General features: G+C 41.7%; 2 protein-coding genes across 3 annotated transcripts in view; both read left to right on the top strand.

Annotated features, from left to right (window-relative positions):
• kif16ba (kinesin family member 16Ba) overlaps nucleotides 1–26,450 on the top strand; it is a 31,702-nt gene extending 5,252 nt beyond the window's left edge. The window contains exons 5-27 of one of the 2 annotated variants that reach the window (XM_079264689.1): nucleotides 154–251; nucleotides 1,542–1,651; nucleotides 2,101–2,243; nucleotides 2,333–2,501; nucleotides 3,298–3,429; nucleotides 3,515–3,690; nucleotides 4,177–4,242; nucleotides 6,094–6,153; nucleotides 6,231–6,350; nucleotides 6,462–6,513; nucleotides 8,471–8,608; nucleotides 10,358–10,440; nucleotides 10,513–10,601; nucleotides 10,940–10,972; nucleotides 11,258–11,311; nucleotides 11,571–12,839; nucleotides 12,932–13,090; nucleotides 14,963–15,068; nucleotides 17,130–17,180; nucleotides 21,068–21,190; nucleotides 22,816–22,905; nucleotides 23,911–23,994; nucleotides 25,451–26,450. In XM_079264689.1, the coding sequence (XP_079120815.1) occupies nucleotides 154–251; nucleotides 1,542–1,651; nucleotides 2,101–2,243; nucleotides 2,333–2,501; nucleotides 3,298–3,429; nucleotides 3,515–3,690; nucleotides 4,177–4,242; nucleotides 6,094–6,153; nucleotides 6,231–6,350; nucleotides 6,462–6,513; nucleotides 8,471–8,608; nucleotides 10,358–10,440; nucleotides 10,513–10,601; nucleotides 10,940–10,972; nucleotides 11,258–11,311; nucleotides 11,571–12,839; nucleotides 12,932–13,090; nucleotides 14,963–15,068; nucleotides 17,130–17,180; nucleotides 21,068–21,190; nucleotides 22,816–22,905; nucleotides 23,911–23,994; nucleotides 25,451–25,612 (3,567 nt within the window). In that variant the 3' untranslated portion in view covers nucleotides 25,613–26,450. The remainder of the gene's footprint in view (nucleotides 1–153; nucleotides 252–1,541; nucleotides 1,652–2,100; nucleotides 2,244–2,332; nucleotides 2,502–3,297; nucleotides 3,430–3,514; nucleotides 3,691–4,176; nucleotides 4,243–6,093; nucleotides 6,154–6,230; nucleotides 6,351–6,461; nucleotides 6,514–8,470; nucleotides 8,609–10,357; nucleotides 10,441–10,512; nucleotides 10,602–10,939; nucleotides 10,973–11,257; nucleotides 11,312–11,570; nucleotides 12,840–12,931; nucleotides 13,091–14,962; nucleotides 15,069–17,129; nucleotides 17,181–21,067; nucleotides 21,191–22,815; nucleotides 22,906–23,910; nucleotides 23,995–25,450) is intronic. The other variant, XM_079264690.1, reaches the window with a different exon arrangement.
• Nucleotides 17,907–20,459, top strand: LOC306774799 (uncharacterized protein; the record flags this gene model as incomplete). Its single annotated transcript, XM_079264972.1, has 1 exon — nucleotides 17,907–20,459. One exon carries the CDS (start codon nucleotides 17,907–17,909, stop codon nucleotides 20,457–20,459), a length of 2,553 nt encoding a protein of 850 aa, XP_079121098.1.
• Nucleotides 26,451–26,614: the final 164 nt, after the last annotated feature.

Raw genomic sequence — 26,614 nt, 5'->3', positions numbered from 1 at the left:
CTTTCTGTTGTGTGTTTGTTTCTGTCAGTATTTTTTCCTGTAAAAAGCCAAGACTTGAGAGACTTGTATGCAGATGAGAGAAGACTTTGTTACCGGTCTGTTTCTGTAAAATACTCCTAGTAATCAATTCTGATGTTCCTCTCATGGTTTCAGGGGGATGCAGGTCTGATCCCGAGGATCTGTGAGGGTCTGTTCAGTCGCATCTCAGACGCCATGCGACGGGACGAAGCTTCATTTCGAACAGAAGTCAGGTGGGTTTCACCTTTAATCAGGCACACCTTCCTCTTCATTCCTGGAAGATTTTGCTCCATAGTGGCATGACGGCATCACACAGCTGTGGCAGATTTGTCTGCTGCACATCCATGATGAGAATCTCCTGTTACCCCACATCTGAACTGGATTGAGATCTGGTGACTGTGGAGGCCATTGGAGTAGAGGGAACTCACTGTCATGTTGAAGAAAGCAGTTGGAGATGGTTTGAACTTTGTGATGTATTGCTTTGTATTGCTGGTAGTATCCATCAGAAGATGCTTTGCTGTGGTCATAAAGGGCTGGACAAGGTCAGTAACAATATTCAGGTAGGCTGTGGTGGTGAAACCATCCCACATTGGAACCAAGGGGCCCAAAGTGGGACAAGAAATTAGACCCTCCTTAGATCAACAGTCCAGGCTGAAATGTTCATCCAAGGCATGATGGATCCATGCTTTTCGATCAGAAAACATTTTTTTCATCTTCTGTTGTCCAGTTTTGGTGAGTGTGTGTAAATTGTAGCTTCAGTTTGTGTGGGCCGCTGTTGATGGAGCCCCTCTGCTTTAAGGCTGGATGTGTTGTGTGTTCAGAGATGGTATTCTGCTTACCAGTGCTTCTTCGATTTCTTATTGCCTTTCGGTCATCTCCAACCAGTCTGCACATTCTCCCACTGACAACCAGCAAGACATTGTGATCCAGAAAACTGCAGCTCACTGCTTATTTTCTCTTTTTAGATCATTCTCTATAAACCCTGGAGATGGTTGTGTGTGTGTCTGGAAATCCCAGTAGATCAGTAGTTTCGGAAATACTCTGACCAACAATCATAACTTGTTCCAAGTCACTTAAATCCCCTTTTTCCTTGTTCTGATCCTCAGTTTGAACTTCAGCACGTCACCTTGACCATGTCTACATGACTAAATGTATTAATTCGCCGTAATGTGATTGGCCAACTCAGTGTTTGTGTTAACAGGAACTTGAACAGCTGCACGGTGAGAGTATGGACACAGTAATATTAATGTTTATCTAAGTTTATTGATTTATTTATTTCATGCAAGTATAACTATGTTCAGTGGGAGCAGTCTGGGCTGGGTGGTGATAAGGGGAACATCTGGAAACTTGTCATGAACTGAAGTTAAAGTGTTAGATTATGACCATATATGGAGAAGAGGAAGTTTTCTTCATATCAGAGTGTTTAGTTTGAAGTTTTTTCTGACTGTGTCCTTCAGAGCAATAAATGCTGATCTGGTTTGATCTGGTCTAATGACTCACTATAACCTGGTCTGTGCCTTCAGCTACCTGGAGATCTACAATGAGAGAGTTAGAGACCTGCTTAGGAGGAAGTCCACCCAGACCTACAACCTGAGAGTTCGGGAGCACCCAAAGGATGGACCTTATGTTGAAGGTAAAAAGCTCCTGCAGGTGGAGGAGCTGCTGGGGGAACTTTATCATGATTTTGTCTGTGGATCTTTGTGTGTTCACACTGTTGTTGCTCCCTCTGGTCAAATTGTCCAGACTAAACATGGGGAAGCAGCATTTAGCTGTTACGCTGCAAACAAGTGGAATAATCTGCCAGTGGAGATTAAACTTGCACCAAATGGTGGAAACTTTTAAATCCAGGTTAAAAACATTTATTTTCTCATGCGCCTATGCATGACATCTGCACAGTAACGTTTACTTAATTCTGCTTTTAATTATTTTAATATAATTTATGATTTTATTATGATTTTGTTATTTTTATTTTCTTTATGCTTTTTTTCTGTAATGCTTTTAATGTTTCATGTAAAGCACCTTGAATTGTCTTGTACATGGAAGGTGCTATACAAATAAACTTGCTTTGCCTTCTGATCTCAGATCTGTCCAAACACCTGGTCCAGAACTACAACGACGTGGAGGAGCTAATGGAGGCAGGGAACATCAACCGCACCACTGCCAGCACGGGCATGAATGATGTCAGCAGCCGCTCACACGCCATATTCACCATCAACTTCACTCAGGTCAGAGATGCCTCCCGAGACGGAGCAGACTTCATGAAAACTTTTCAGCTTCTCATGAATCAGTGACGAAATGAAAAGTCTTCCATCAGGCCAAGTTTGACGCGGAGATGCCAAGTGAGACGGTCAGTAAGATCCACCTGGTTGACCTGGCCGGCAGCGAACGTGCCGACGCCACTGGAGCCACCGGCGTTCGGCTGAAGGAAGGCGGAAACATCAACAAATCGCTGGTCACACTGGGAAACGTCATCTCTGCTCTGGGTGAGTGTTTCAAGCGATTGTTGAAGAAACACACCTGCTGAGTTCAGAGAAACCAGATCTTAAAATTCACATGTAACCTCTGTCACATGACGGGATGTCGTCCCCGTTATCTGCAGCAGAGGCGGAGCTGATACTCAGCTTTCATCAAACCTTTAGACCAGTGCTCTTAACCTTTTTTTGATCCAATGGCCCCCCCCCCCCCCCCTTCCGACTTTAGAGCAATGGAGATGTCTGTCTCACATCAGTGACTTAAGAATTTGGGTGAAATGTGACATGATCACATAGACTGAGGTAAACCATCAAAAGCCATCAGATATGGATCTGACATAGAATGAAACAGGAAGCAAACTGGGTTTGATGTGGATCTTTTTAAACTGGATTGGATAAAGGTCTCTTTTTTTTTTTTTTTTTTTTTTGTTTTTTTTTGTTTTTTCTTCTTCAAAGAAAAATGTTAAATGCATAAATGGAGTCATATATAGAATTGAATCTGGACCTAAATGTTTATTTTCTGCAGTCTTCGTCTTCATTTTCTTTATCCTTATTTCAAAATGAAAGAGAGATTTTTTTCAGTAGCCAATCATGCAGGCAGAAACTGTTGCCTTGGTAACCAGCATTACAAGAGATACTGGTCAGTCCAAATGGCAGGACACATCAGTGATGCTGTAGTGATGGCAGTGGTTGTCATGGTGATCTGTCCGACTTAAAAATGAAGCAACTTGGTCATGTTAAAAGCCCAGAATTCAACCTGCAGAAGGGCGGATGACGAAATCGCTGCTATTTTTTTGTTTCCATCCAGCCGACATGGCACAAGATGGCGTGAACACCAACCTGAAGAAGAAGTCCGTGTTTGTTCCCTACCGAGATTCGGTGCTGACTTGGCTGCTGAAGGACAGTCTGGGTGGGAACTCCAAGACCATCATGATTGCCAGTGAGTCCAAACACCACCAACCAATCATCAGTCCTTAGATTTTTTTTTTTTCTTCATGGTTTCCTAATCATCTGTCATGTTGCAGCCATCTCCCCTGCAGACGTGAACTACGGCGAGACGCTCAGCACGCTGCGCTACGCTAACAGAGCCAAGAACATTATCAACAAACCGACCATCAATGAGGACGGCAACGTCCGGCTGATCAGAGAGCTGCGGGCTGAGATTGCTCGACTGAAAGCTCTGCTGGTTCAGGGCAACCAGGTGAGCTGCAGCCAATGGCGACACTTAAATTTTCACCGCTATGGATCTCTTCGGTTTGCCATTAGAGGGAATAAAGGCCTCTCCCTAAAACTGATAAAAAAAAAAAAACAAAAAAAAAAACCCCACACATTCACATTTATGGCTTAAATTAATTTTAGTCCATATAAAAACTACCAAACATGTTTATATGCTCAATTTTGTAACCCTTTAAATGCCACTTGGACGACATGACACCACCTTTTGTATTTTAAAAATATATCATAATAATGTTCTAATAATGTGTGTGTGTGTGTGTGTGTGTGTGTGTGTGTGTGTGTGTGTGTGTGTGTGTGTGTGTGTGTGTGTGTGTGTGTGTGTGTGTGTGTGTGTGTGTGTGTGTGTGTGTGTGTGTGTGTGAAGAAGAAATCTTTCTGCTCTGAACACTGAGGAACATGTTTCAGGTGTTTTTATTTTGGTGTGTGGCTGAACTTCCTGTTTGTGTTTCAGATCGCTCTGTTGGACTCGCCCACCGCTCTGAGCATGGAGGAGAAGCTGCACCAGAACGAAGCCAGAGTGAGTTCCTGCCTTCATGTTGTTTTTGAAGAGGAGGAAGATGATTGGGATGAGGATGACAAATACGTAGAAAGAAAATGAGAAGTAGGATGGTTGACAGTAGGAATGCAGCCATAAACGATACCAGTGTTGACTTCCAGTGCATTCGTGGAGTGTATGTATGGACCAGCCTCCAGTTCCTACTGCATCTACCTTTTTAAAGTTCTCCACCTAGGTTTTTCTTCGTGACAGAAGTAGTCTTTGTTATTGTTTGGTTTGAGCAATTAAGAGCTGAGTCAGATGCTTACGATGCCTCTGAAAACCACTAAACAAGGTGAAACGTTCGAGACCGACTCCCATGTTAACAAAAACGACATTACAGCTGTCCTAGCTGACTACAGATTAGCCCTGCTCTCTGACCTCAATATGTCCTAAACTAAAACACTAAAGGAAAAAGCTGACCTTGTTCACCAGCGGCCGGAAGAAGTCTAAACTTTCTGCACTCGGCTTCAAACTAATAAGAACTTAACTGACCTGGAGGTGAGAAGCAGAAGCAGCAACATTCAGCTGAGTGGTTCCCCCAGGGGAACTAAACATCTACGAATCACTCAGTTCCTTCTGCAACTTCTGTAAGGGGTCTTGGGTAGGGAAATGTTGTCTGCTGCTCCAAATTGGGCTGAGCTCACAGCAGCATGACCCTCAAACCAAAGCCCAGGGATAAACTGTGACCTGTTACCAGTGACCTGGTCCAGGAGGCTAAGGGGGGAAATACGCTGCTTTACCAGGATCATTCATTCAAAGTATAAGTAGACTACTGCTGGAGGTGATCAACCAGAGGAACGAATATAGGAAAGTGATTCCCTCCTTTTATAAGATTGTATCTAAGCCATCTCTTTTGTACTCCATCAGACACAGAAACTGTCGTATCCAGTAGGACAGCTCCTGTGTATTCAGTCAGTGACTGAGGCAGAGCAATTCATCCAAGCATTTAGTAAACCGTCCTGCCTGTAAACATGATTAAATCTGGGGTTTAAAATGATCATTTTGATCTAAGATGATTTATGTTTGCTGTTATATCTACCATTTAAATTTAAGATGTAATCCAAATCATTATCAGTAGTATTGTTTAAAAAAAGTTGCTTTCTGTTATTTAAAACATTGTTTTATTTAGGGTAACAAAGTTATTTCTCATGCCACACAAAAACATGAATTTTGCATCATCTCAGTTAAAGAACGTAATTTTGAGCATGTAGGTGCTTAGTCACAGAGGTGAACCGAATCCACAAAAAAACATTTTGTCCACCATGTTTATGAAGATTTCCAGTCTTATATAAGAGGGTGTCTGCAAAATGACCCATTTTGCCTCTGGATTGGTTTTTGTTCAGTATCTGCTGATACTAAACCTCAGATATTATTGGAGATGCATAGTTGATCAGAAGATGATGATGATGATGATGACTGACCAACTAATGCCTGTGATAAAGATGAGGATTAGTAAGGAACATGAGGGAGGATGAGGATTTTAAGGATGGTGATGATGGGGAGGATGATGAATGACGGATGAAGATGGATGGTATAGAGGATTATTGACAATAATGACTGACTGAATGTAAGATGATGAGGATGAGAATAATGAGGGTGGTGGTGATGAGGATTATGTTGGACAAAAATAACTGAGGATGGATAATGAACATAAGGATGATGATGATTATTGATGGTGACGACTGAGGATTATGGTGGTTATGAAGATAAATTAGGATGATGATGATGATGATGTGGTAAGAGTGATCAGAATGATGACTTACTGGTCTGGTTACCTGGTTGTATTTTCTGCATTTGTTACCTGGTTCTGTTTTCTGGTTCTGTCTGCAGGTTCTGGAGCTGACTAAGGAGTGGACCAACAAATGGAACGAAACCCAGAACATCTTGAAGGTGAGAACTGACACATGTGATCAAGGTGAATCAGCTGTTTGTATCAGTGTGTTGAAGTTCCTGTTGATGTGTTGCAGGAGGAGACTCTGGCTCTGAGGAAGGAGGGCATCGGTGTGGTGTTGGACTCAGAGCTTCCTCACCTCATTGGCATCGACGATGATCTCCTCAGCACCGGTATCATCCTGTACCACCTGAAGGTCAAGGACTTCTTACCTCTTCATTCATACACATACAGATACATTGAAGATGTAAATTAAAGTAAATTAAATGTAATTAAAGTTAATTAAACGCTCATATTTCTTCCTCAGGAGGGACGGACGTTTGTGGGCCGAGAAGACGCGTCCACAGAGCAGGACATCAGTAAGTCCTTCTACTCATTTATTTCTTTGCAATTCACATCTAATACAAAACTGGCTTTAGGCAGGCAGTGGCAAGAGGGGGCAAGGTCCCCTTATACAAACATCTTAGACCATCAAATGAAATAGCAGAAAAAGGCACAAGCTCCCTAAGCTTTATCTCCCCTCCACATCGAGCTACGTACTGGCTGCACAGGATCTACTGCAGTGGTCAGCAACTGGTGGCCGATGGGCCCTCCAACAATAATATCTGGTCTACCAGATATTATTGATTAAAAACTGATTATTGAAGTATTATCGGTCAATGTGCAGACAGTGCTGTTGTGCTGTGTTAAAAGAACAACATGGCTCCTTCATGAATGGGCGAGCTAGAGAAAGGAGGGAGAGAGACACACAGCACATCATATGTGTTGGGATGAGAGGAAGCTGTGAGAAACTGCCTGGGAAAACTTTGCTACAAGCTTTAGCAGTAAACACCATGCAGCTCTTCAAGTTCCAACAGAGTTCTGTGTCTGGTTCACCGCTGCTGTTTGAAGTAAAGGGAGTTTACTCCGTTAGTTTTCACATAGTGGAGGCAAGAGAGCAGAACAGCATGGTTACTAAACCGTCAAAGAATTGTTACACTTCAGGACTAAAAGTACCACATGGAAAGATGAGGAAAATAACTGGTTTTGTTGGAGCTGAATGTTTATGTCCATCCATGCAGCCAGGTTCAAAGTTCAATTCCGACATCTCCCTGACTCACTTTCTCATCTACTGCTAAACAATAAGACACTCAAACCCACACAATGTTAAAAATATAATACTGTACAAAAACACTTGTGTGTGGAAGACACACAGTATACAAATAACATGTTTTACAGTTTCCATTTGAATATAATATAAGAAAATATAATTTGTATGAATACATTTATATATACAATGAAATGGAATAGAAATTTGTAGGAAAAAACAGGCTTGAGCTGTGAAGAGGTCATTTTGGCCGGGCCAAATCTAAGAGCTCTCCCAGCAGGAGCTGTGGTCTCCGGTGGGACACCCAAACTGGACAGATCTTAGGTTAGAGACCTGATGAAGTACAATCCTTTTCTTGGGAGTTGGACTCCACTAACAACAGAGTCCTATTAAGAAAACACTGAAAAACAACAAAAAATAGGTTGAAGCATGATGCCCCGTTGATTGTGGAAGGAGGAAGGATTTCTGTCTGCTCCCTCCTGTTTTTTTATTCCTAGAGCAGGCCTTGATCTAATATAATTGTCATTTAAATCATTTAGACTGCTGCTTGCTTTTAGTGGTTTTAATTCTGTTGTGTTCATGTTCTGTTATGTGAAGCATTTTCAATATTATGTATGAAATGTGCAATTTAAATAAACTTGCCTTTCCATGTATTTATTAAAAAAAAAAAAAAAAAAAAAAAAAAAAAAAAAGAATCTCAAACTGGGGCGGGTTAAAAATTGTTGGTTTTTTTGTGTTGTTTTTTTTTTTTTTTTTTTAAATACAGTTTCCATCTAAGATTGATTAAAGTATTTTTGATTTCATGTCCAAATATCATATGCAAATTAAAATAAAATACATTTTCTATTAATCAGTTTCTGGAGTTTGAAACAAAAAGGATATGCTAGAATTAAAAAGTCAATTTCTTTAATGGGTAAAAAAATTACAATTAAAACTCTCAACAGTTGTAAATTTCATACATTCAGTTATTTTTGTTTTAGTGTTTTTTTTCTTTTTTTTTTTCTTTTTACGTCATTTATTTATTTTTTTGGCTTTGTCACTGCGAGACTGGTCACTGCATTCTCAAAATTTGGTGTAAAGTTTGGTTTAAAGAAGAAATGTTCGTCAAGTATCTTTTAATGCATCTACCTGTCTGGGGCTGCATGTGACTAGAGCCTATCCTAGCAATCATATCTATAAACATAAAATAATGCTTAATTTGTGAATGGTGGATATTTTTCCTCTTTTAGTTCTTCATGGACTGGATCTTGAAAGTGAACACTGTATGTTCGAGAACCAGAATGGGACGGTGACTCTGGTGCCACTAAGTGGATCTCAATGTTCGGTTAATGGAACTCTGGTGACGGAGCCTACGCAGCTCAACCAAGGTGACAAACATACACAAAAAACAAAGAAACTAGGGCTGTTACGTCAGCAAAGTTTTTTCAAGCACCCTGCAGCTCTTGTTTGATTGAGGATCATTATGACTTGTTTAGATAGCATTTTCAGTGGCTGCTTCATGAGCTGCAAGTCACAGTGAGCCGCATGCAATGAGGAACACTGCCATAGGGCGACTCAGCCCCGTATCTGGGTTCACCAGATGAATTGTAGGCGTACTCCAGGAGCTGCGAGCTGATCGCTCTGATTGGTTGATGTCAAGCGTCAAAAGTTCAGATTTTCCATCTCTGGCTTTTGACGTGCGTCAACCTTAAACGCCGACGCTCAAAACGCGACGTGAGAAAGCTCGACGCCTCCTTGATGCACCTTCACGTAGACTTTACATGTAAACCTGCCGCTCTTGACGCTCAAAACGCATTTGGTCTGAACACACCGTAAAAGCTCTGCTGTTCTTCAAACTGACTGACTGGTTGTGTAATGTGGAGGCTGACCTGATGGTGGCAGCACAGAGTCTGCTTGTAGCTTCATGACAGATTAAAATGATGAGGAAAGTGCCACAGATAAATGCATATATATGAATAATTGATTATTTATTAAAATTGAAAATTAATATATTAATAAATAATGAATACATTTTTTAGGGTTGGGACTTGATAAAAACATCTAATTAATTAAAGGCTTTATAACCTCAAAAAGCAATATTTTCTAAATTTGAATAGATCTTTGTCGAAAACTGAATTAAGTGATAGTCACAGACATTGATATTGTAAACTTGAAGTCTGTTTATGTCTGTAAAATTGCATTTCATTTTAAAGCGGTAAAAAAAGGAAAATATCCCTTAACAGAGATCAAGTAAAAAGTGATTTTACTTTCAATAACAGCTTCAGCTGTTCTGTGACATGTCTACAACATGTTACAGTACTTTTAAGTTTTTTAATGTTTTTGTCCATACTCATTAATAGACATAAATAACTGACAGTAAACCAGGACCAGATCAGTTAGATGCAGCTTCAGTGTGGTCGTGCAGCAGAGGTGATCACCTCCTGCTCTGACTGCTGCTTGAAGCTGGATGCTGCATGCTAACAGAGAGTAAACTATACGTGTTTTCACGTTGCTATATTTATATTTTGGATGAGCTTGGGAAGTCTTCAGCTGTGTATGATGGGAGGAGTACCACAAGGCTCAGTTTGTGGACTTCTGCTTCTTTACACCAGTACTTCGTTATGATGTGCTGTTTTGTTTTAGGTAAAATTCGGCTGCATAGCAGTGAGATAAAGTCCCAAAACCTAAATTGTTCTGAAAATTGTTGCAGAATGACAAAGATGAGCTGATGCAAGTTTTATAATATGTTTTCCCCCACTAACTTGCAGTGAACTGGGGCTTCAATCAGCAATAACTGGGCAGACTGGTTATAGCCAGAGCTGAATATCTTCAGAAAGGTTTTTATCCAACTTGAATGACAATTTGTAAAGATGTAGTCAATTCATCATCGTCCTGTTAAAATTTAAACTTTATTTAAATTTAAACAAATTTACTATACAGTGCAGAGTAATAACTTTGTATAACCATGTTAATATAAACCAGTTCATAAATAATGATCTAGCTGGGCAGACCAACTGATAGAGCATCCTGGTTCTGATCCTAACAGAACCAGGACCATGATGATATTTAGGCTCAAAATGTTGCTCTTAATATTATTTCCAGTCTAACGTGTCATTGTGGCATCATTCTGGTTCCAGGTGCTGTGATTCTGCTCGGCAGGACCAACATGTTTCGCTTCAACCATCCAAAGGAGGCTGCCAAGCTGAGGGAGAAACGGAAAGTAAGTGTAGCCCCGTCTCCGATGGAGATATCTGGTGGTGCTGACTATTTATCAGCCCTCTCATCCTCTCAGAGTGGCCTGCTCTCCACGTTCAGCCTGTCCATGACGGATCTGTCCAGGTCCTGTGAGAACCTTTCCACAGTGATGCTCTACAACCCGGGGTGAGTGAACACATCCAGAAAAGCGGCAGCTGCATGTAATAATCAGCCCTGAGCTGCAGCACATCTCCCCTTAAACCATCAAACCTCAGCAGGACTCCACCTCTTCAGTTACTTTCTGCTCCTTGCTTCATTTGTGGAGCTGCTTTTAATCAAAAGTTTCAAATCTTTGATTTGGGTATCTGATTACTGCCTGACTGAAATGTTTAGTTTATTTCCTGAATCCAGAGTTTAAGCTGGAAATGAGAAGATGGATCAGTAATGTAAAGCACTTGGTTTAAGTGATTAAACACGCAGTTTTCTGTCAGTACATTAACTCTGTCCACCTGTCCTGTTGACAGTCTCTTCACTGAGAAGGGCCCCGTCTTCCTCAGGTAGACTCAGTCGTCCACTTCCTGTCTAACTGTCCTGTTTTGACCCAAAAGGCGTGTCGACCCGTCCCGTCTCCCCACCTCCAACCTCACTGTCTGTTTTTCTTTTGCTCATTAGCTTGCTCTTCATCTCCATCTTTGATGTAGATGATGTCATTGCTTGTCTCTTTGTTTTGTTTTGTTTTTTAACGTGCTGCTTTGACTCCATGTGTTGTTGTGTTATAACATGGCTGTTTTGTTCTGTCTGTTGCCGATGGAGGATGATTAAGGAGGTGTTTGTGTTCTCAGGTTGGAGTTTGAGAGGCAGCAGCGAGAAGAGCTGGAGAAGCTGGAGATGAAAAGGTAGCAGTAGTGTTTCCAGTCTCCACTTTCACTTTACAACTCCTTCACCTCCTGTTTAGGAGGTAAAGTTTTGAACTGATGTGAAAGATCAGGATAAATAATGTCAAACTTTAGAGTCTGAAACAAACCGATCAAACTAAGACATTTTACCGTTTCATGGAAAATATGACCTCGTAGTGAATCTGACGACAGAAACACATCTGGAACATGAGCAGCAGATGTCAGATTAACCTGAGGCATGAAACTTTTTTCTCTGCAGGAGGCTGATCAAAGAGATGGAGGCGAAGCAGCAGAGTGAGAAAGCAGAGCTGGAGCGCCTCCAACAGGAGGTGGAGAGTCAGCGCAAGGAGTCTGAGGAGGTGCAGCAGCGTATCCTCCGTCAGGAGGAGAGCCTCCGCCATCGCAGCCAGGATATAGAGAGCCGTCTGAGGGACTTCCTGGCTGAGAAGGAGCGCTTTGAGGAGGAAAGGCGCTCCGAGATCCAGGGGATGGATATCCAGCGCAGAAGGTGCCGGAAATGGCAGCAGGAGGAGGAGCAAGATGAGAGGCGACGACAGCAGGAGGCCTTGGAGCAAAATGAGATATACCGAGAGCTGGAGAGGCTGAAGAGGGAGCGTGAGGATCAGACTGTTCGCTTGGAGACAGAGAGGCGGCGGCTGGAGGAGCAGGAGCGTGAGGAGCTTAGCCGGGTGGGGAGGCTGGAGGAGGAGCTGTGGGAGAAACGTGAGATGACTGCCGCCCTGCTTGTCCGGGAGGACGTTTGCCGCCTGGAGGAGGAGCGCCGAGCACTAACAGACATCAGAGAGGCTCTCCTTCAAGCCAAAGAGGCTGCAGAACACACAGATGTGGAGGAGGCCAGCAAGGAGGCGCGATCGGCCCAAGCTTGGTACGTTGACTTCAAGGTGGCTCAGGTGCAGGAGTTGTGCCAACAGGAGGAAGGGCTCCGACAGCAGCAGGAGCGACTGAAGGAGGAGGTCATGCATGAGTACAGCTCGCTGAAAGGCCTTGCCAACCGGCTGAAAGGAGACGCTGCGGAGGAGCAGCTGGTCAGACAAGCGGAACACAGGCTGAAATTTAAGGAGAGACTCCTCACCCAGCTGGCTGGTAGCGTCTTCCCCACGCTGGCGGAGGAGAAGCTGAGGGCTGAGGAGGTGCTGGAGCGCGGTGACGGGACCTGTGACAGTCCGCCAGGCCTTGACAACACGCTGTTCCAGGTGGAGAAGGAGCTGGAGGAGAAGCAGGAGAAGCTGAACCTCCTTTGGAACGGTGCCCAGCAGCTGCAGCAGCTCCAGGAGACCTGCGAGTTCACAGCTAACGTGGCGCGGCAGGAGGAGAAGGTAAGGAGGAAGGAGAAGGAGATCCTGGAGTCGAAAGAGAAGCAGCAGAGAGAGGCCATGGAGCAGGCAGTGGCTCGGCTGGAGAGGAGGCACTCTGCTCTGAGGCGCAGTGTCTCCCTGGAAACGAACTCTGAGGAGCAAGGACAGAAGGGCTCTGCGTTCAGGACGGAAGCAGAACTGGACCAGCAGAGGTCAGAACCGGCTTTACCCGAATGATCCGATGAGGCAGAACTGGATTTTTCTGATGTCGCAGACCAGAGTCACGTTTCTGTTTTGTTCTCAGAGTTGAGCGTGAGATCCAGAAGCTTCGGCAGAAGATCAGCGTGGGAGACGAAAACAGCAGAACTCAGTCCATCAGTAATGAGGAGAAGTTGGGTCATAGCAGCTCTCCAGTCAGTCACATCCAGAGTCTGAACACGCTGCTGCCGCTGTCGGAGGACAGGTAAGCAACACCTGCTGCTCACATGCTCATAGCAAGTTCCTCATGTTCCAACACTTTGAGTAAACCTCTCAAGCCCCAACATGCCGAACCCCCATGGGATTAACATCTGGTTCCACAGAGGGTAATATCAGGTCTGGTGTGTTAATATAAACTTGTACTATATCAGCTAAAAGCTTGTCAACATCTTTTTACCAGTTAAAACTGCAGGTAAACATAGTTTCACGTGTTCATACCACGGATCAGCCATATCTCTACATTAAGTTAATAGTCTCCAACCAAATTTCCCTGAACCACAAGCAGAAGAAACTAAATTCTGCTTCATCATCATGAATTCTGTCTTTGCTTTTCTCCACTGGGATGAAAACCACATTTACTGGAAAGCTCCATTTTCCAGTCCTTTGAGAGCAGGTTCCCATTTTTCTATCCAGTTACTAAGATTTGATTGAACAAAGACTGGTGTCAGTCGTTCTTGTGCACAGATGTTTTCCACCTGAACTTTGGTGATTTCTGAGATGGGTGTACACTTCCAGACTTCCAGACAACTGTGAATCTGGTTAACTGGTCACTAATGGAACCAGTGTTTTCCCATGTCAACCAGTGCGGTCTGTTTGCAGCGTCTGACCAGTTGCGAACATGGGAAAACCCTGCAGACCAGCCTACCTCAACATAGAGGACCAGACAATTATTCTTCAAAAACATAAACGGTTCAAACACATCATCCAGACCCAAAACAGTACTGTTGCCGTAGCAACAGATGCCAGGAAATGCTGGTAGACTCTGTTAATGGCTTAAGTTGTGAGATTATACAGTATGAATTCATGGACTGATATAAAATAACAACACTGATCACTCAATTTAACTTTATCAAGCACATGAGAGGGTTTTGTGTTGGAATATTAATTCTTTACTATGACGGTAGGAGTAGATGTGTGTAAATGTGCAGTCCTTTAGTTATGCCACGTGTGACCGTCATTAACCTCCTTACTTCAGATGCAATCTCAGTAAAGCTAAACGGACTCGGCAACAAGTTGAGCACACGTGCTTCAAAGTAGTTCGTGAGAAACTTTATTTTTTTCATGAAAACGATTGCATCTATCCCTAAAAAGGTTTTCCATCTGCTGTGCTCCTGTCATACTCACCACCATCAACGTGATGTTCTTAGAGTGGCCAGGCCATTTTCAAAGAAAACTGATTGATCAGAAGGTGGTGATTTCACACTTGTTGATCTCTTGTCCTGCCATGCTTAGTTACTCAGTAAGAACCAACAGGGTCGTAGTATGGAAAGCCCAGGGTTAACCCTGAAGCTGCCTTCATAAGAGAAAATCCAGTTTTGTAGTTCAGGTCTCTGATGGCTGAAATTCACAATCAGATATTATTCCTCTGTGTTCACCACGAAAGTCGCTTCACACTGCTTTGACAGACCCTCCTGTTCTGTTACCTTTTAACAAATAAATCCTCATGTTTTCATCCATGTTTTCATTAATATTTGACTTTATGTTTTGATAAATGTTTAGGGCGAGATTTACAAGAAACATTTCAATTACAGGTTTGTAAAAGGAGAAATGCTGTTAAAGCAGATTATGTGTTTTTACTAGTTTAGAAGTACTTTTAAAATAAAAGTTTTCAATGCATCAGTTTTGAATAATTTATGTGCGTAACAATGTAATTATTTGTAATTAAATATTATTGTGATTACAGCAATTTAAACATTGCCTTGCAATTATTAAAATCTAGACTTAGAAATACACTTGTCTGTTGATTTGCAAATATCAAAATAATCAATTCTATTTTAGTATATCATTTCCAAGCAGAACCCCAAAAGACCCTTGGAGCTTAAAGGGTTAAATTGCTGTTTACTCTGTTTGTCAACAGGATCAATGCATACATTGAAGAGGAAGTGCAGCGACGGCTAAGGAAGATGAATCTTCTGAACGGCAGCAGCAACGTGGATCTATCACCGTCATGTGAATCTCTCAGAGTAAGTCTCACTTCTTTATATAACGAGGGATTAAGAGGGATTAAATCTGCATCATAACTCAATTTAAATATTTTAGGTTTTTTACATGTTCTTGCTGAATTGTCAGTTTTAGTTTTGACTCCCAAGTCTTGGCAAAAATCCCAGTACTGGTTTTCCAATCCCTTCAGGGGTACTGTTAAAAAATAATCAAATATATGTATTTCTTTCTTTTTTTTTTCATAAATCACATAAAACATATAATTGATGCTGCTCAAATATATAGAAAATGAACATACACTGGTCTACATGCAGGAAGACATCGGAGTATTTTGGTAAAATCTAGACGTGTTAATCTAATTTCTTTTAATAAAATTATGCTGCTTACATGGTGATTTGAATAATCTGATAACTGAAGAAACTGATTAATGATTAGGTTTTTGGTGTTGATGCAAACTGGCTCATTCTTACTTCCTGTATGTAGACCCACATCTTGGATTTATTTAGATTGCCGTACAGCTGAGCATGTGCAAAAACATGCTTCTGTCTTTTCAACATCTTCTGTTTTAATAGACAGAAATCACAACGTGAGTGGAACAGAAAAGACGGACAAGATGGTGTATAGCAGCAGGAAGTTAGAGTATTTGTCAAAGTAAACATCTAGTCTTTTTAGCACATTTTTAGCTCTTGCATTGGCAGCTAGCTGTAAATTTGTGGGCTCCCCCATTAGCAGCTAATCCTGAGACCAGGGGTTTCCCTTATTAGTAGCTAACACTAAGACCCTGAGTGTCACCATGTTTAATAAAGACTGGATGTTTTGAAAATACAAAGTTATATCACCATGTACGTCCTCTGAAAGAAATCTGGCAATGACAGGAAGATATTGAATAAGATGTTTTAGTTATCGTGTTTAGGACATGGATGTAAACGTGTTAGATCAGATTATTACAGTAATCTAACTGTTCCCAAATATCTTTTTTGGTGGTCATGTAAATAGGCTCAGTGTGTCTGTAGACGGCAGTCAGAACAGGTTAAACACACCTGCATTAGTTTATCCCAAGCTGCCATGCAGAACACTGCAAAATGGAAAACACCATTTAGAGTGAATTCTGACATAAACACGTTGCTTAAAAATATTTTCAGATATTATAACTCATTACTTTTGCTGCCCATCATCAGCAGTCAGTTTTCAGTCATTCTTTGACCTGAAGAGATGTAAAATTAATAAACTTGCTGCACCATTAAGGACCAATCACAGTTCCTTGTTTACAGTTGAGCTATTTTTCTTTTCTTGTGGGGTTCAGGCTTTCTGACGGTGTTAGAGTTCAGATTTCCCTCCAGTGCTCCGCTTGTTGTGCTGAATGTCCAGTATGACTTCACCTCCAGAGGAAAAGGAGCCCCTCTTGGACCTCTGTAGGAAACAGTGAAGGTCCAAGAGGTGGAATTGAGTCTAATTGACATTTTGAAGAAGCTACAACATTGAAGTAATTTTGCAGTTGCTAACTGGTTAGGAAAAGCAGTCCAGATGTTTTAAACTGGTTCTGGTTCTTTGGAGTAAATGGATCCTGAGACCCGTCTGGTTGTAGCTGGTTGTTTATTTATTTATTTATTTATTTATTTTTTTTAAATTCTCATCATTTCTACTCGCTGATGTAAAAGTGAACCAGATCCAACAGGTAACAAAATGTTTGTGTGCAGAACTGATATTCAGCTCTTTAACTCTGCAGGAGGACGACGAGGTTAGCGACTGTAGCTCTGTTAGATTAACGGACGAGGTAAGATCAGGACCCCTCGGAAATTTTTTTGTTTTCCTCTCCGAGACCTCCGTGCTCTGTAATCTGCATGACTCCTCCGATGACGATGGTTTTTGATTCGCTGTTCTCTGCCCGAGTTTAATTTGACCTGGCTCTGCTGAATCCTTCCCCTTATCCCACACCTTCACCATGACCAGTAATTCAAAAAAATTATCATAATAATGCTGCTTCTTTTTTTTCTTTCTTTTTTTCTTTTTTTTATCATTAATTTTATTTTTATATTTTGTTTATGTTCAGTGATACTATTGAAGTTTCATTTTGCTGTTTGCAGGATGAAACTGAAAAGCTGCAAAATATAAGTCCAAGGAGACTTAGATATGAGGTAAGACTTGGATCTGATTATGTTTTTCTGACGAGGACAAGTTAATAAACACTGAAAATCTGCTACTCTTTTTTCTTTTAAAATTGCTGCTTTTTAATGTCTGTATTAAACTTAATCTGATGCATAATATTAATGAATTGAAATCTTGAAATCTTTATTTTTAAACATGGCTTAATTTTAGGGAAACAGAGGATGGGCTTTTGTTTTAAACCTTCAGGAATGTCATACACAGATAGCAGTGGGCAAAACTTCAGTCTTTCCTTTTTTATTTGCTGTAGAAGTTTGTCTGCCTACAGCCGCTGCAACAAGCGTTCGCAAATCTTAACAGTTCTTTTATGTATTCCTTTTATTATTGGATAAATAGATGCTTGTTCTGTGTTTTTGGATGACAAAAATACAGAAGATGGCTAAATACTTGAAAATTCTCACAAGCAGCCCAGTCTTTAATTTCTTAAAACATCAAATGTAATTTGGATAATAAAATTTGCAGATTAGGTTTTGTTGTTGTTAAAAAGGAGTTTTGGTCTTTTAAGTTGTTTTTCTTTTAATCGGATCTTAATTTGCATGTCATACCTCTTCACACCATTGATTTTGAATCACTTCTAACTCACCTGTGCACCTGGTGATTGGAAAAACTTTCCTTCTGATTGGGGTGGATTATGGACTTCAGTACAATTTAAAAAAAAAAAAAAAAAAAAAAACCTTCTCGTCTTAGTCCAAGTAGTCATGGACTCCCCCCCCCTTCCCTTGTGCACACAGGGAACCAGTTTCAGCTTCCCGTCCTTCCCGAGGCTTGAGACAAGCTGTCCTGATGTCCAAGACAATGTGTCAGGAGAACCAGAGAACAACCTTGTAAACCCTCACATAGAAGAGCTAGAGACAACAGAGGAAGTCAAGACTGAAAATAACGACAACAACAAATGGTGGAAAGGGGACGTTAATATTCCTGTAGAAAAACAGGTCCAACCCAAAAGTGGACTCGACCGTTGTTGCATTGGACAAAACAGGATTCACATCTCCTCTCCAAACGATAGGACCTGCACAGCTAATGAAAACGAGAATATTCCCAATGAAAAAAATTGTGACTCTGCTTGCTGTGTTGTAAATGATATAAAGGACACCTTGCTCTTGGAGAAAAATTCTTTGTCTTGCTCAAAGACAAAGATCCAGAACCAAGAGGATAATCCAGCCAGAGAAGAAGAAACCGATCTTTCAAAGTTGCAGAATTTGAGCAATGACTGCGTTGCCTCCAACCAGGAGGAGTCAGAGGCCAACGCTGGCCAAAGTGAACAAGTAGAAGCACAGACGATGTTTTCTAAGGTGAGATTTGTTCTGGAATACTTGGCAAAGGTCAAGAGCCAAATGCCTAGACCAAAAAGAGCAGAAGAGTCAGAACTTTCCATGGATCAATTGTCAGAGTTACAGAGCTCTATTGATCAACTCGGCTCCAAAAAGGATTTGGGAGAAGCCACCAATGATCCAGAAGAACATCATAAAGATCCAGAAGCAGAGATTGGATCAGCTAGCTGGAGCTATGTTTGGAAGTACCTTTCCAAAGTAAAGGATTCAGCTCAGTATCCATGGAAAATGGTAGAATCTGAACTTTTCATAGATCAATCAAAGTTGCAGAACAGCGATAATGATCCCAAGGAACATTTAGAGGAAGATGTCAGTGGTCAGATCAAACAAGAAAAACATCTAGAAGAACAAATATCAAATAGCAGGAGCTACATTTGGGAGTACCTTAGAAAAGTAAAAAACCAAACACTTTACCCGTGGAAGGTAGAAGAATCTGAAATTTCCAAAGATCAGATATCACAGCTGCAAACTTCTGGTACTCATCAGGATTCAAAGGCTGTAAGTGGTCAAATGGAACAAGAAATGGAAGCTGGGAAAGTGTTGGCCAGCAGGACCTATGCCTTGGGATATGTGACCGAAAAGCTTTCTGAAGTGTACAAAGATGCTGAAAGACGACTACAGGGGACATGTGATGTCCTCCGAAACGTTGGAGTAGGTGAAATGAAAGTTGTTCTTTCTGAGTATGTGACCATGATGTCCAAAGAGCTGCCATTTGTTCAGCAAACCCAACTTCAGCCAGTGCAGGGCCTTCACAGCCTCTCTGATCACAAAGTCCGCTTGGTGGATCTATCTGGCGATTGCACCCTTGGTGCCCCTCAGGGTTGTGGCTTACCTGTGGTCCCAACCATTTCTGGATGGCCTGAGGGATCTGTATCCTCATTCAGAGACAAAAATCTTGAAGTGTTTCATCAGGGACTGGTCGAGCTGCCGCCAGCTTTGTCTCAGCTAAAGACTTTTTCATCCCATCAAATCATGGAAAAACTGGAATCTCTGTCTTCTGAAAGGCAAGTCGGAAAACTTCTGAGTGCCTTCTGGCTCAACGTGGCCAACCGGCAGCATCCGGCTCCAAAGCCTGGCTGCTTGCTTGTGTCAGAAAAAGACGTGACCGTGATCTCAGCTTGCACAGATTCTGAGGATGCTTTTACTATCTTTCATCATTTTGATCTCTTGGACGTCAAGGAAGTCCAGATCAGTTTAGCAGGGCAACATGTCCGGGTGATCGGCTGCAACGAAGACACGGTTTTAGCCATCTTCACCCACAGCAAAAAACTCACCCAGGAGTTCTGCAAGGCTTTACTGAAGGTGCGCTTTCCGGACAAGTTTTCAAAGGATCACCCATTACTCTCCGAGGACCTCATGGTCCTCTCTCTGAACTGGTTGTCAAATGTTCCTGATATTGTCCTGGACGGCGGCTTTAATGTCACCTCCAGGTTCAAGCGGGTCCTTGCAGACCTGCTCTACATCATTCATGGGAACATGCACGGTCCTGGAAGACCTTCCCTAGCTAATATTTGTCCTCTGCTCTACACCAGCGTAAAGCTCAAGAGCTCCACCTACTCCCCTCAGGATGCCATCTTTCAGTGCCTTCTTACAGATACTCATTTAGCTCTTCTCCAGGAGGATGGAGTCTTTCATCCGGTCCCAAGGGGGTCCAGTTTTGTCCCCATTCAACCCCAGTTTCAGAGACTAAAACTTTGCAAGCGTTCAGACATCAGATGCCTGATTGTGAGGAAGAATGAAAACTGCCTGACTGTAGATGTTATCTTTAAAAGTCCCAAACAGCAAACTCTGAGACGGAAGGTGGAGTTGAGGCGGGCTTCAGCAGAGGTGCCCCCCACCAGCACTGCACCAGATTCCTGGAAATTAACTTTTGGTTCTTCCTCAGAGGCTCGACTCTTTATAAATCATCTGTGTGCATGAGGACGAATCACACATACGACTTTGTCCTGACAGCCAATCATCAGCCGGATCACGTTTTCACTTTCAACATGTAAGACATTAACTTTGTGAATTCAAGTCAGAGGTTCTGTTCGGAAAAGTGACTCTATTGGTAAATGTCCTAAATGGACATTTTAAATAATTTTTAAGCGTGTCATGTATGTAGTTTGGATCATTTTCTGTACAGCCTGTGTTGCAACATGAAGCAACTCGTCCTAATAATAAATTGATTAAATTTGAGTGGTAGTTTGTATTTTATGAAGTGTACTGTTTTGTTTACAAAGGGACCATTTTGTTGTAAATTCCATAATTTGTTCAGAAATGTCCATTGTGGAAAATGGTTGCAGGTTTAACCAGATTAATATTGTCAAGCTTTATTTTTACACTAATTCTGTATAATATGCCAAATAAACTATTAAAAAAAAATCAAACTTTATTTGTTGTTTGATTTTCTTTCCCTTTGTGGGTTGAGAGGGACCTAAGTAACATCATTAGATTCAGTAATGAGAACAAACTTTCTTTTCCGAGTCAACCTTTTACTCTTCCACCTGTTTCCTCCTCTGTTTGGGTCCCGATGACTTCTTGTTCAGCACCATGTGTCCCGTCCAAGCGGGACGAGCTGTGACGGCGCCCAGGAGCATATTAAAGTTAGCATTCCTCGTTACGTTCTCCGCGGGCAGGGGAAGGACGAGCACTTTGAATTTGAGGTGAAGGTAAGATTGTTCAGTTATTTTTCCATTTTTCACAAACTTCCTAAACTAATTGACTTATTTATGTTTCACTTCCACTCTAATGGAAGAAGCCGCCTGAAGATGCTACACTTTGGTCATAAAAGGATGGGCATGGGCAGCAACAATACTTATGAAGACTGATGGTTAAGCCATGCTACATTGGTAGTAAGGGGCCCCACACCATTATACTACCAGCAGCCTGAAGCATTGATCCCAGGCAGGATAGATCCATACATTGATGACATTCTACAATATTTTTAGGCAGCCTACCATCCGAATGTGCAGCTGAAACAGAGAATCATCAGACTAAGCAGCAAATTTCCTTTTTCTGTTGTCCAGTTCTGGTGAGTCTGTCTGAATTGTAGCCTCAGTTTTCTGGTCTTATCTGACAGGAGTGGCACATGTTGTGGTCTTCCGCTGCTGTTGCCCATCTGGTTCAAAGTCAGATGAGTTGTTTGTTCAGATATTTATGCATGCATCACATGGTACTACATCCGAAGGGCAAAATAAGGTTTTTGCTGTTTGTTATCTGATCAGCACAATTTATCTATAAAACGTGTGTAAAATGTCTTATTAAAAGGTGGACCAGAAGATTCGGATAAAAAGAGAATTATTCTTGATAGCTGAAAGTTTTTCTGATCTGTTTAAAAAGCCGTCTGAAAAAACTCTAGTTGATATTTTCATGGCTAAACCAGTCGACCTTGCCGGCAGAGTACAGAAAGATGTGATGAAGCAGGGAGACAGACAGAGCACTTTCCGTCTACAAGTGGATTTCAGAGATCCTTCATTGGTAACTGATAACAGAAAAAACAATGTAGCAAACCACATGACCTCTGGTGAGGCTAACAAGTGGGTCAGTGCTGCTTTGACTGAAATGCAGTAAACATGGTCCGTGCGAGTGCAGACCTTGACAATTTCACAGCGACTGACTCAAGCAACCTCTTACTCGTGCTGCTGTCTCAACTTTCTGTACATGTCCACAGGCAGTCAGCGGTCCATGTCTTTGGTGTGATCAAATGGCTAACCATAAAGTGAATACGCAGACCTGGTACCAGTATATTGTCCCTATATTCACATATTTCTTGGAAGTGATGTGACATTTCTGTGTATTTAAGGTTGCTGTGCGTCAGCAGTGAATTGACTCTTAGTGACCTGGATGTTCCATGCAGATGCTGTTGTCTGCAGCTCTATGGTCTGCAGCCATACAGCAACCAGAGTGAGAATTGTGATGGCTTGTAGTAGTGAGAAGAACGATTAAAAGGTGAATGCAGATGAAACTATTTGATTCACTGCAAACGCCAGTTCCTGTCCACTAAAAGACAGAGAGGACATCGCAGTAGTCCTCTGTCCACCAGGAGGCAACATTTCAATCTGCTTTAGGTGGATGTTCAGCAACTTTCTCAAAGCTTGGACTACGACGCAACAGGCTGACTGGGAGGAAATGGTGTCGAACTGATTATGAAATCATCGGAGAAAGATGAGTTTATAAAACATAGCTTTTGGTAGACTTGTGTTGCACTTCAGTGTGCCAAAAATCAGACTTGGGAGTTTCAGGTTTAGAGACCTGCATGTGAATAGAAGCTTTAAATCTTTCTGTCCTCTGTCAGATCTCTGTGATGGATGAGACGTGGTCGGTGTTCAGACGCTACAGCCGCTTCAGAGAGATGCACAAATCCCTCAAGTTAAAATATCCAGAGGTGAGTTGCTCTCATCTTCCTCCACAGCTGTTTGAAAAGCTAGAAAAATTGGCTACAAATACTTGCCATTTGTTTGAGTGAACTCGCAGCTTTGTACGTCCAGAACAACCAACATTCTTGGTTGGAATCTAATCTGAAACTTTTTCTAAAGATTGGTGTGTTTTTCCCATAGACCGTATAAGAAAGATGGACGGAGCCTCCGACGTTAAAAAGGGAAGCCTATGCAGAAGTGCATAAAACTGCAGTTCCCCCTTCATCCACTAGGGGCTGGAAAACAGCGAATCCCCATAGACTCCCATGTTAAAAAGGCCAAATTCACAGAAGAAAAAAAAAACATGTTTACAGCCTGGTTTATAGGTCAGGTTTACCTTCATGACAACTGTGGGAGGAGTGAATTTTTTTCTAACTCGCCCATTTAAAAGTAATTTAATCTCGAAGTTCGGCATATTTAAGGGCGTGTCCTTTTGATTGACAGGTACCGGACCTCATGCTTCAAGTAAGAAGAACAAAGAAAAACTGCGGTTTTTAGTCGGTTAACAACGTTTTTAGCCCGCTCAGCTTCGTTAGCTGGTTAGCTCCTGTTATCTCCGGGTTAGCTCTTAGCTCTGGGCAGCTTGGAGTTCGGTCAATGTCAATCCTCCACCATGACACTCACAGCCCCCCCCCCCCCCCCCCCCCCCCACCTCTTTGCCCATATATGTATTTTCTGGGTGAAACGACTGGCATGCCCCTACCAAGATGGTGATGGTAGGACCCGCCCACCGAGCTTCAATTCAGCTCTTCAGAAACCTATGGGTGACGTCACAGAGGCTACGTCCATCTCTATATACAGTCTTTAGTTTTTCCTCTAAATTTCTTAACTTTTTTTTCTTGCTTTTTCACTTCTAACTGGCATTTATGAGCTGTGTTCTCCTGAAATCTGTCACCAGAACCTCATTACTCATTGAAAAGGGGATTTTTCAGTGTGAAAACCTGCAGCTTCATCCTGAGCTGTGTTTCTTTCAGCTGGCAACGCTTGAGTTTCCGCCCAAGAAACTGTTTGGAAACCGTGATGAGCGAATGGTAGCAGAGCGCCAGAGTCACCTGGAGGTATGACACCTGGAGTGCTTTCTAAGAAAGCCAACACAGCTCAGGTCTGCTGTGATTGGTTGTTTCAATGTTTAGTTTTTAAAGAAAGAGAAGATCTGACTTCCTGCTTAAAGGTCCAGAGTGTAGAAGTATTGGCGTCTGTGGTACAGATGAGTATAACACATCTGTGACTGTATAATGGTGTTCAGAAGCTAAAATAGAGTTGAAAGCTTTGCACAGTTTGTTCATTCAAAGACATTTAAAAATGGTGGCTGCTGCTATGTACAATATGTGGACCCATGGCAGGTACATAAACATGTTTTATTCTGAGAGAATGACAAAAATTATTTCAGTAAAGTGATTAGATGCCAATAGAAAAACATTTTTAAAGATGGATTGTTATTCATTCTTCATTGTTGATTTTGATCCACGCTGCATGGTTAAAGCTGATTGGTTTAGAGCCGCTTTCCTCTGAAAACCATTTTGAATGAGGATTTAGATATAGATAGATGGATTCATAGTTGCATAGATAGATAGATACTTTATTCATCCCCAGAGGAGAGATTCAGGGTGTTCCAACAGTTCCTTAAAAAAAAAAAAAAAAAAGACAAATAAATTGTAGATTAATATTAAACAGTCTAATTGCTGGAATGAAGGATCATAGACCCATTTTTTTTGTGGATCAGAACAGTCTCTGGACTGTTCGTGGATCAAACTGACAGATCTAAGATATTAGACAGTGGTTGAAAGGAGACACAGATTGTGTGTGTAGTGTTTGTAGGCAGATGGGGGGGGGGGAAGATAGGAAGATTGTAAGGGACCCACGACTTGATAGGGGCCCAAAAAGATGTACAAACTATATAAGAAAATCATTAAACCTTCATTAAAAATAATGAATACTTTTTTTTTACAAAGGATGTAATAACATACAGCTGTAATATAAACTGATAAACCATTTATATTAAAATAACCTAGTTAGATGTATGCACTGTGATTTAACCCTTTCTAGGGTACTTGAAGAAATACCTTCAAATAGAAATTTTAACCTAAAATTGTCCTGGTGTGTACCAAGACCTCCATTCTGTTGTTACATTAAAAAAATAAATATAGTTTCATGCTGAATATGAAAGAAAATGAAGTGATCAAAAATATTCGCTTGCCCCATAAAGGGTTAAACACAGCCCTAGATCTTTATTATTCCCATGAAAAGCTTTTCTCTTCATGAGATTGAAGCAAAAACAAAAATCTAAAATCTGCACTTAAGGCGTGTGGGGTCTGTGCCATTGTCTTTCATTGGGCCCAAAATTCCTGGTGGCGCCCCTGTTTGTCGGTCAGGAGGTCGCTGGTTTGAGTCCCAGCTTCCTCGGGCCATGTAGTAGGGTTTTTGGGAAACGTTTGTTTTATTTACATTGGATCGGATCTGAAACCGTGATTATCAGAACTAGGCTGGTCCTCACTGTGTTCACGTTCTCTGCAGCGGTACCTGAAGAACATGTTCCGGGTCATGTTGTCGTCCACTGGCTCTCCTCTCAGGGCCGATGAAGATGGTGTTTTCCGTTTGTCCAAATTCGATGTGTGCGACTTCTCGCCATTCTTCAAGAAGGGGGTCTTCGAGTGCAGCAGACACGGTACCGGCTGAACAGGCCAAGTGGCACCGGAGTCGGCAGAGATCTTCATCAAACCAAAGACAGAGGAGGAGAGAGATGTGGACCCTGTGAGGTTCTGCTCAGGTCTCATCCAACCAGAGGGCTGCTGGGGTGAACTGGGCTGTTTCTGAAACCTGTTTCAGAACCAGTTAAAGTCTTTGTCGACCAGAACCAGAACAGAACCAATCCTCAGTCTGTAACAACAGGTTTCTCTGAACGTTAGGCTGTTTCTCTTCAGTCAACATGAGATAAGGTTTAGATGAGTCCGGAGGTCGATATTTAATCAGAGTTTTGGAAACTCAGCAGACTGATGTCTGATTGGACCGGTGCTGACTTAGCCAGACAGCCACTCCCATATCGAGTAAGACCAGCTGTCAGAAAATATTCAGTTTTTTTCTACATTTTTGTTAATTGTTTTGTAAACAATTGATTAAAACTGTTTTTGGCTGAAAGTATAAATATTTCCTGCCAGGAGCAGACATCTGGAAATGTGTTGGAGTAGTTTATTTATTTATTTGTATAAAGGCTTCCCAACCCATAGCTTCACAAATTAGACATCGATACAAGAAAATGGAGACAAATCATAATCTTATATAAAAAATAATCTATAAATCGCACTGAAATTGTGTTTTCCAAGCATATCATGTTGTCTTGAAGTTTGGTTCATAATGGCAATAAAAACAGTTTAACAAAAAAAAAAATCTCCCTTTAGAAATTAGTTTAACCTCTTCTGGACGAAAGTCCTCTGTACAGACAGCAGCTGAGATCCCACAGTCCAGAATTTGACACTGGGAAGCAGAAATATGAGCAATGATGGGGAGAAACTCCAAGCTAAAAACTTGGCATCCAAACCAACAGCACAAACACAAAGTAATGATATAGGAATGTAATGACATGAGAACAGCACTGTCCACTTGAGCGCTTCTGCTAATTTCTCTACTTTAAGCAAACCACCCAAACAAGGTGGTAAAGTTTCATCCCAGCTCTGAAACAAA

Source organism: Telmatherina bonti (assembly GCF_933228915.1).
Source record: "Telmatherina bonti genome assembly, chromosome: 3".
In the NCBI taxonomy this organism is placed as follows: domain Eukaryota; kingdom Metazoa; phylum Chordata; class Actinopteri; order Atheriniformes; family Telmatherinidae; genus Telmatherina; species Telmatherina bonti.
The sequence above is the reverse complement of the archived record's forward strand: the minus strand, read 5'-3'. Positions and strand labels throughout refer to the sequence as shown.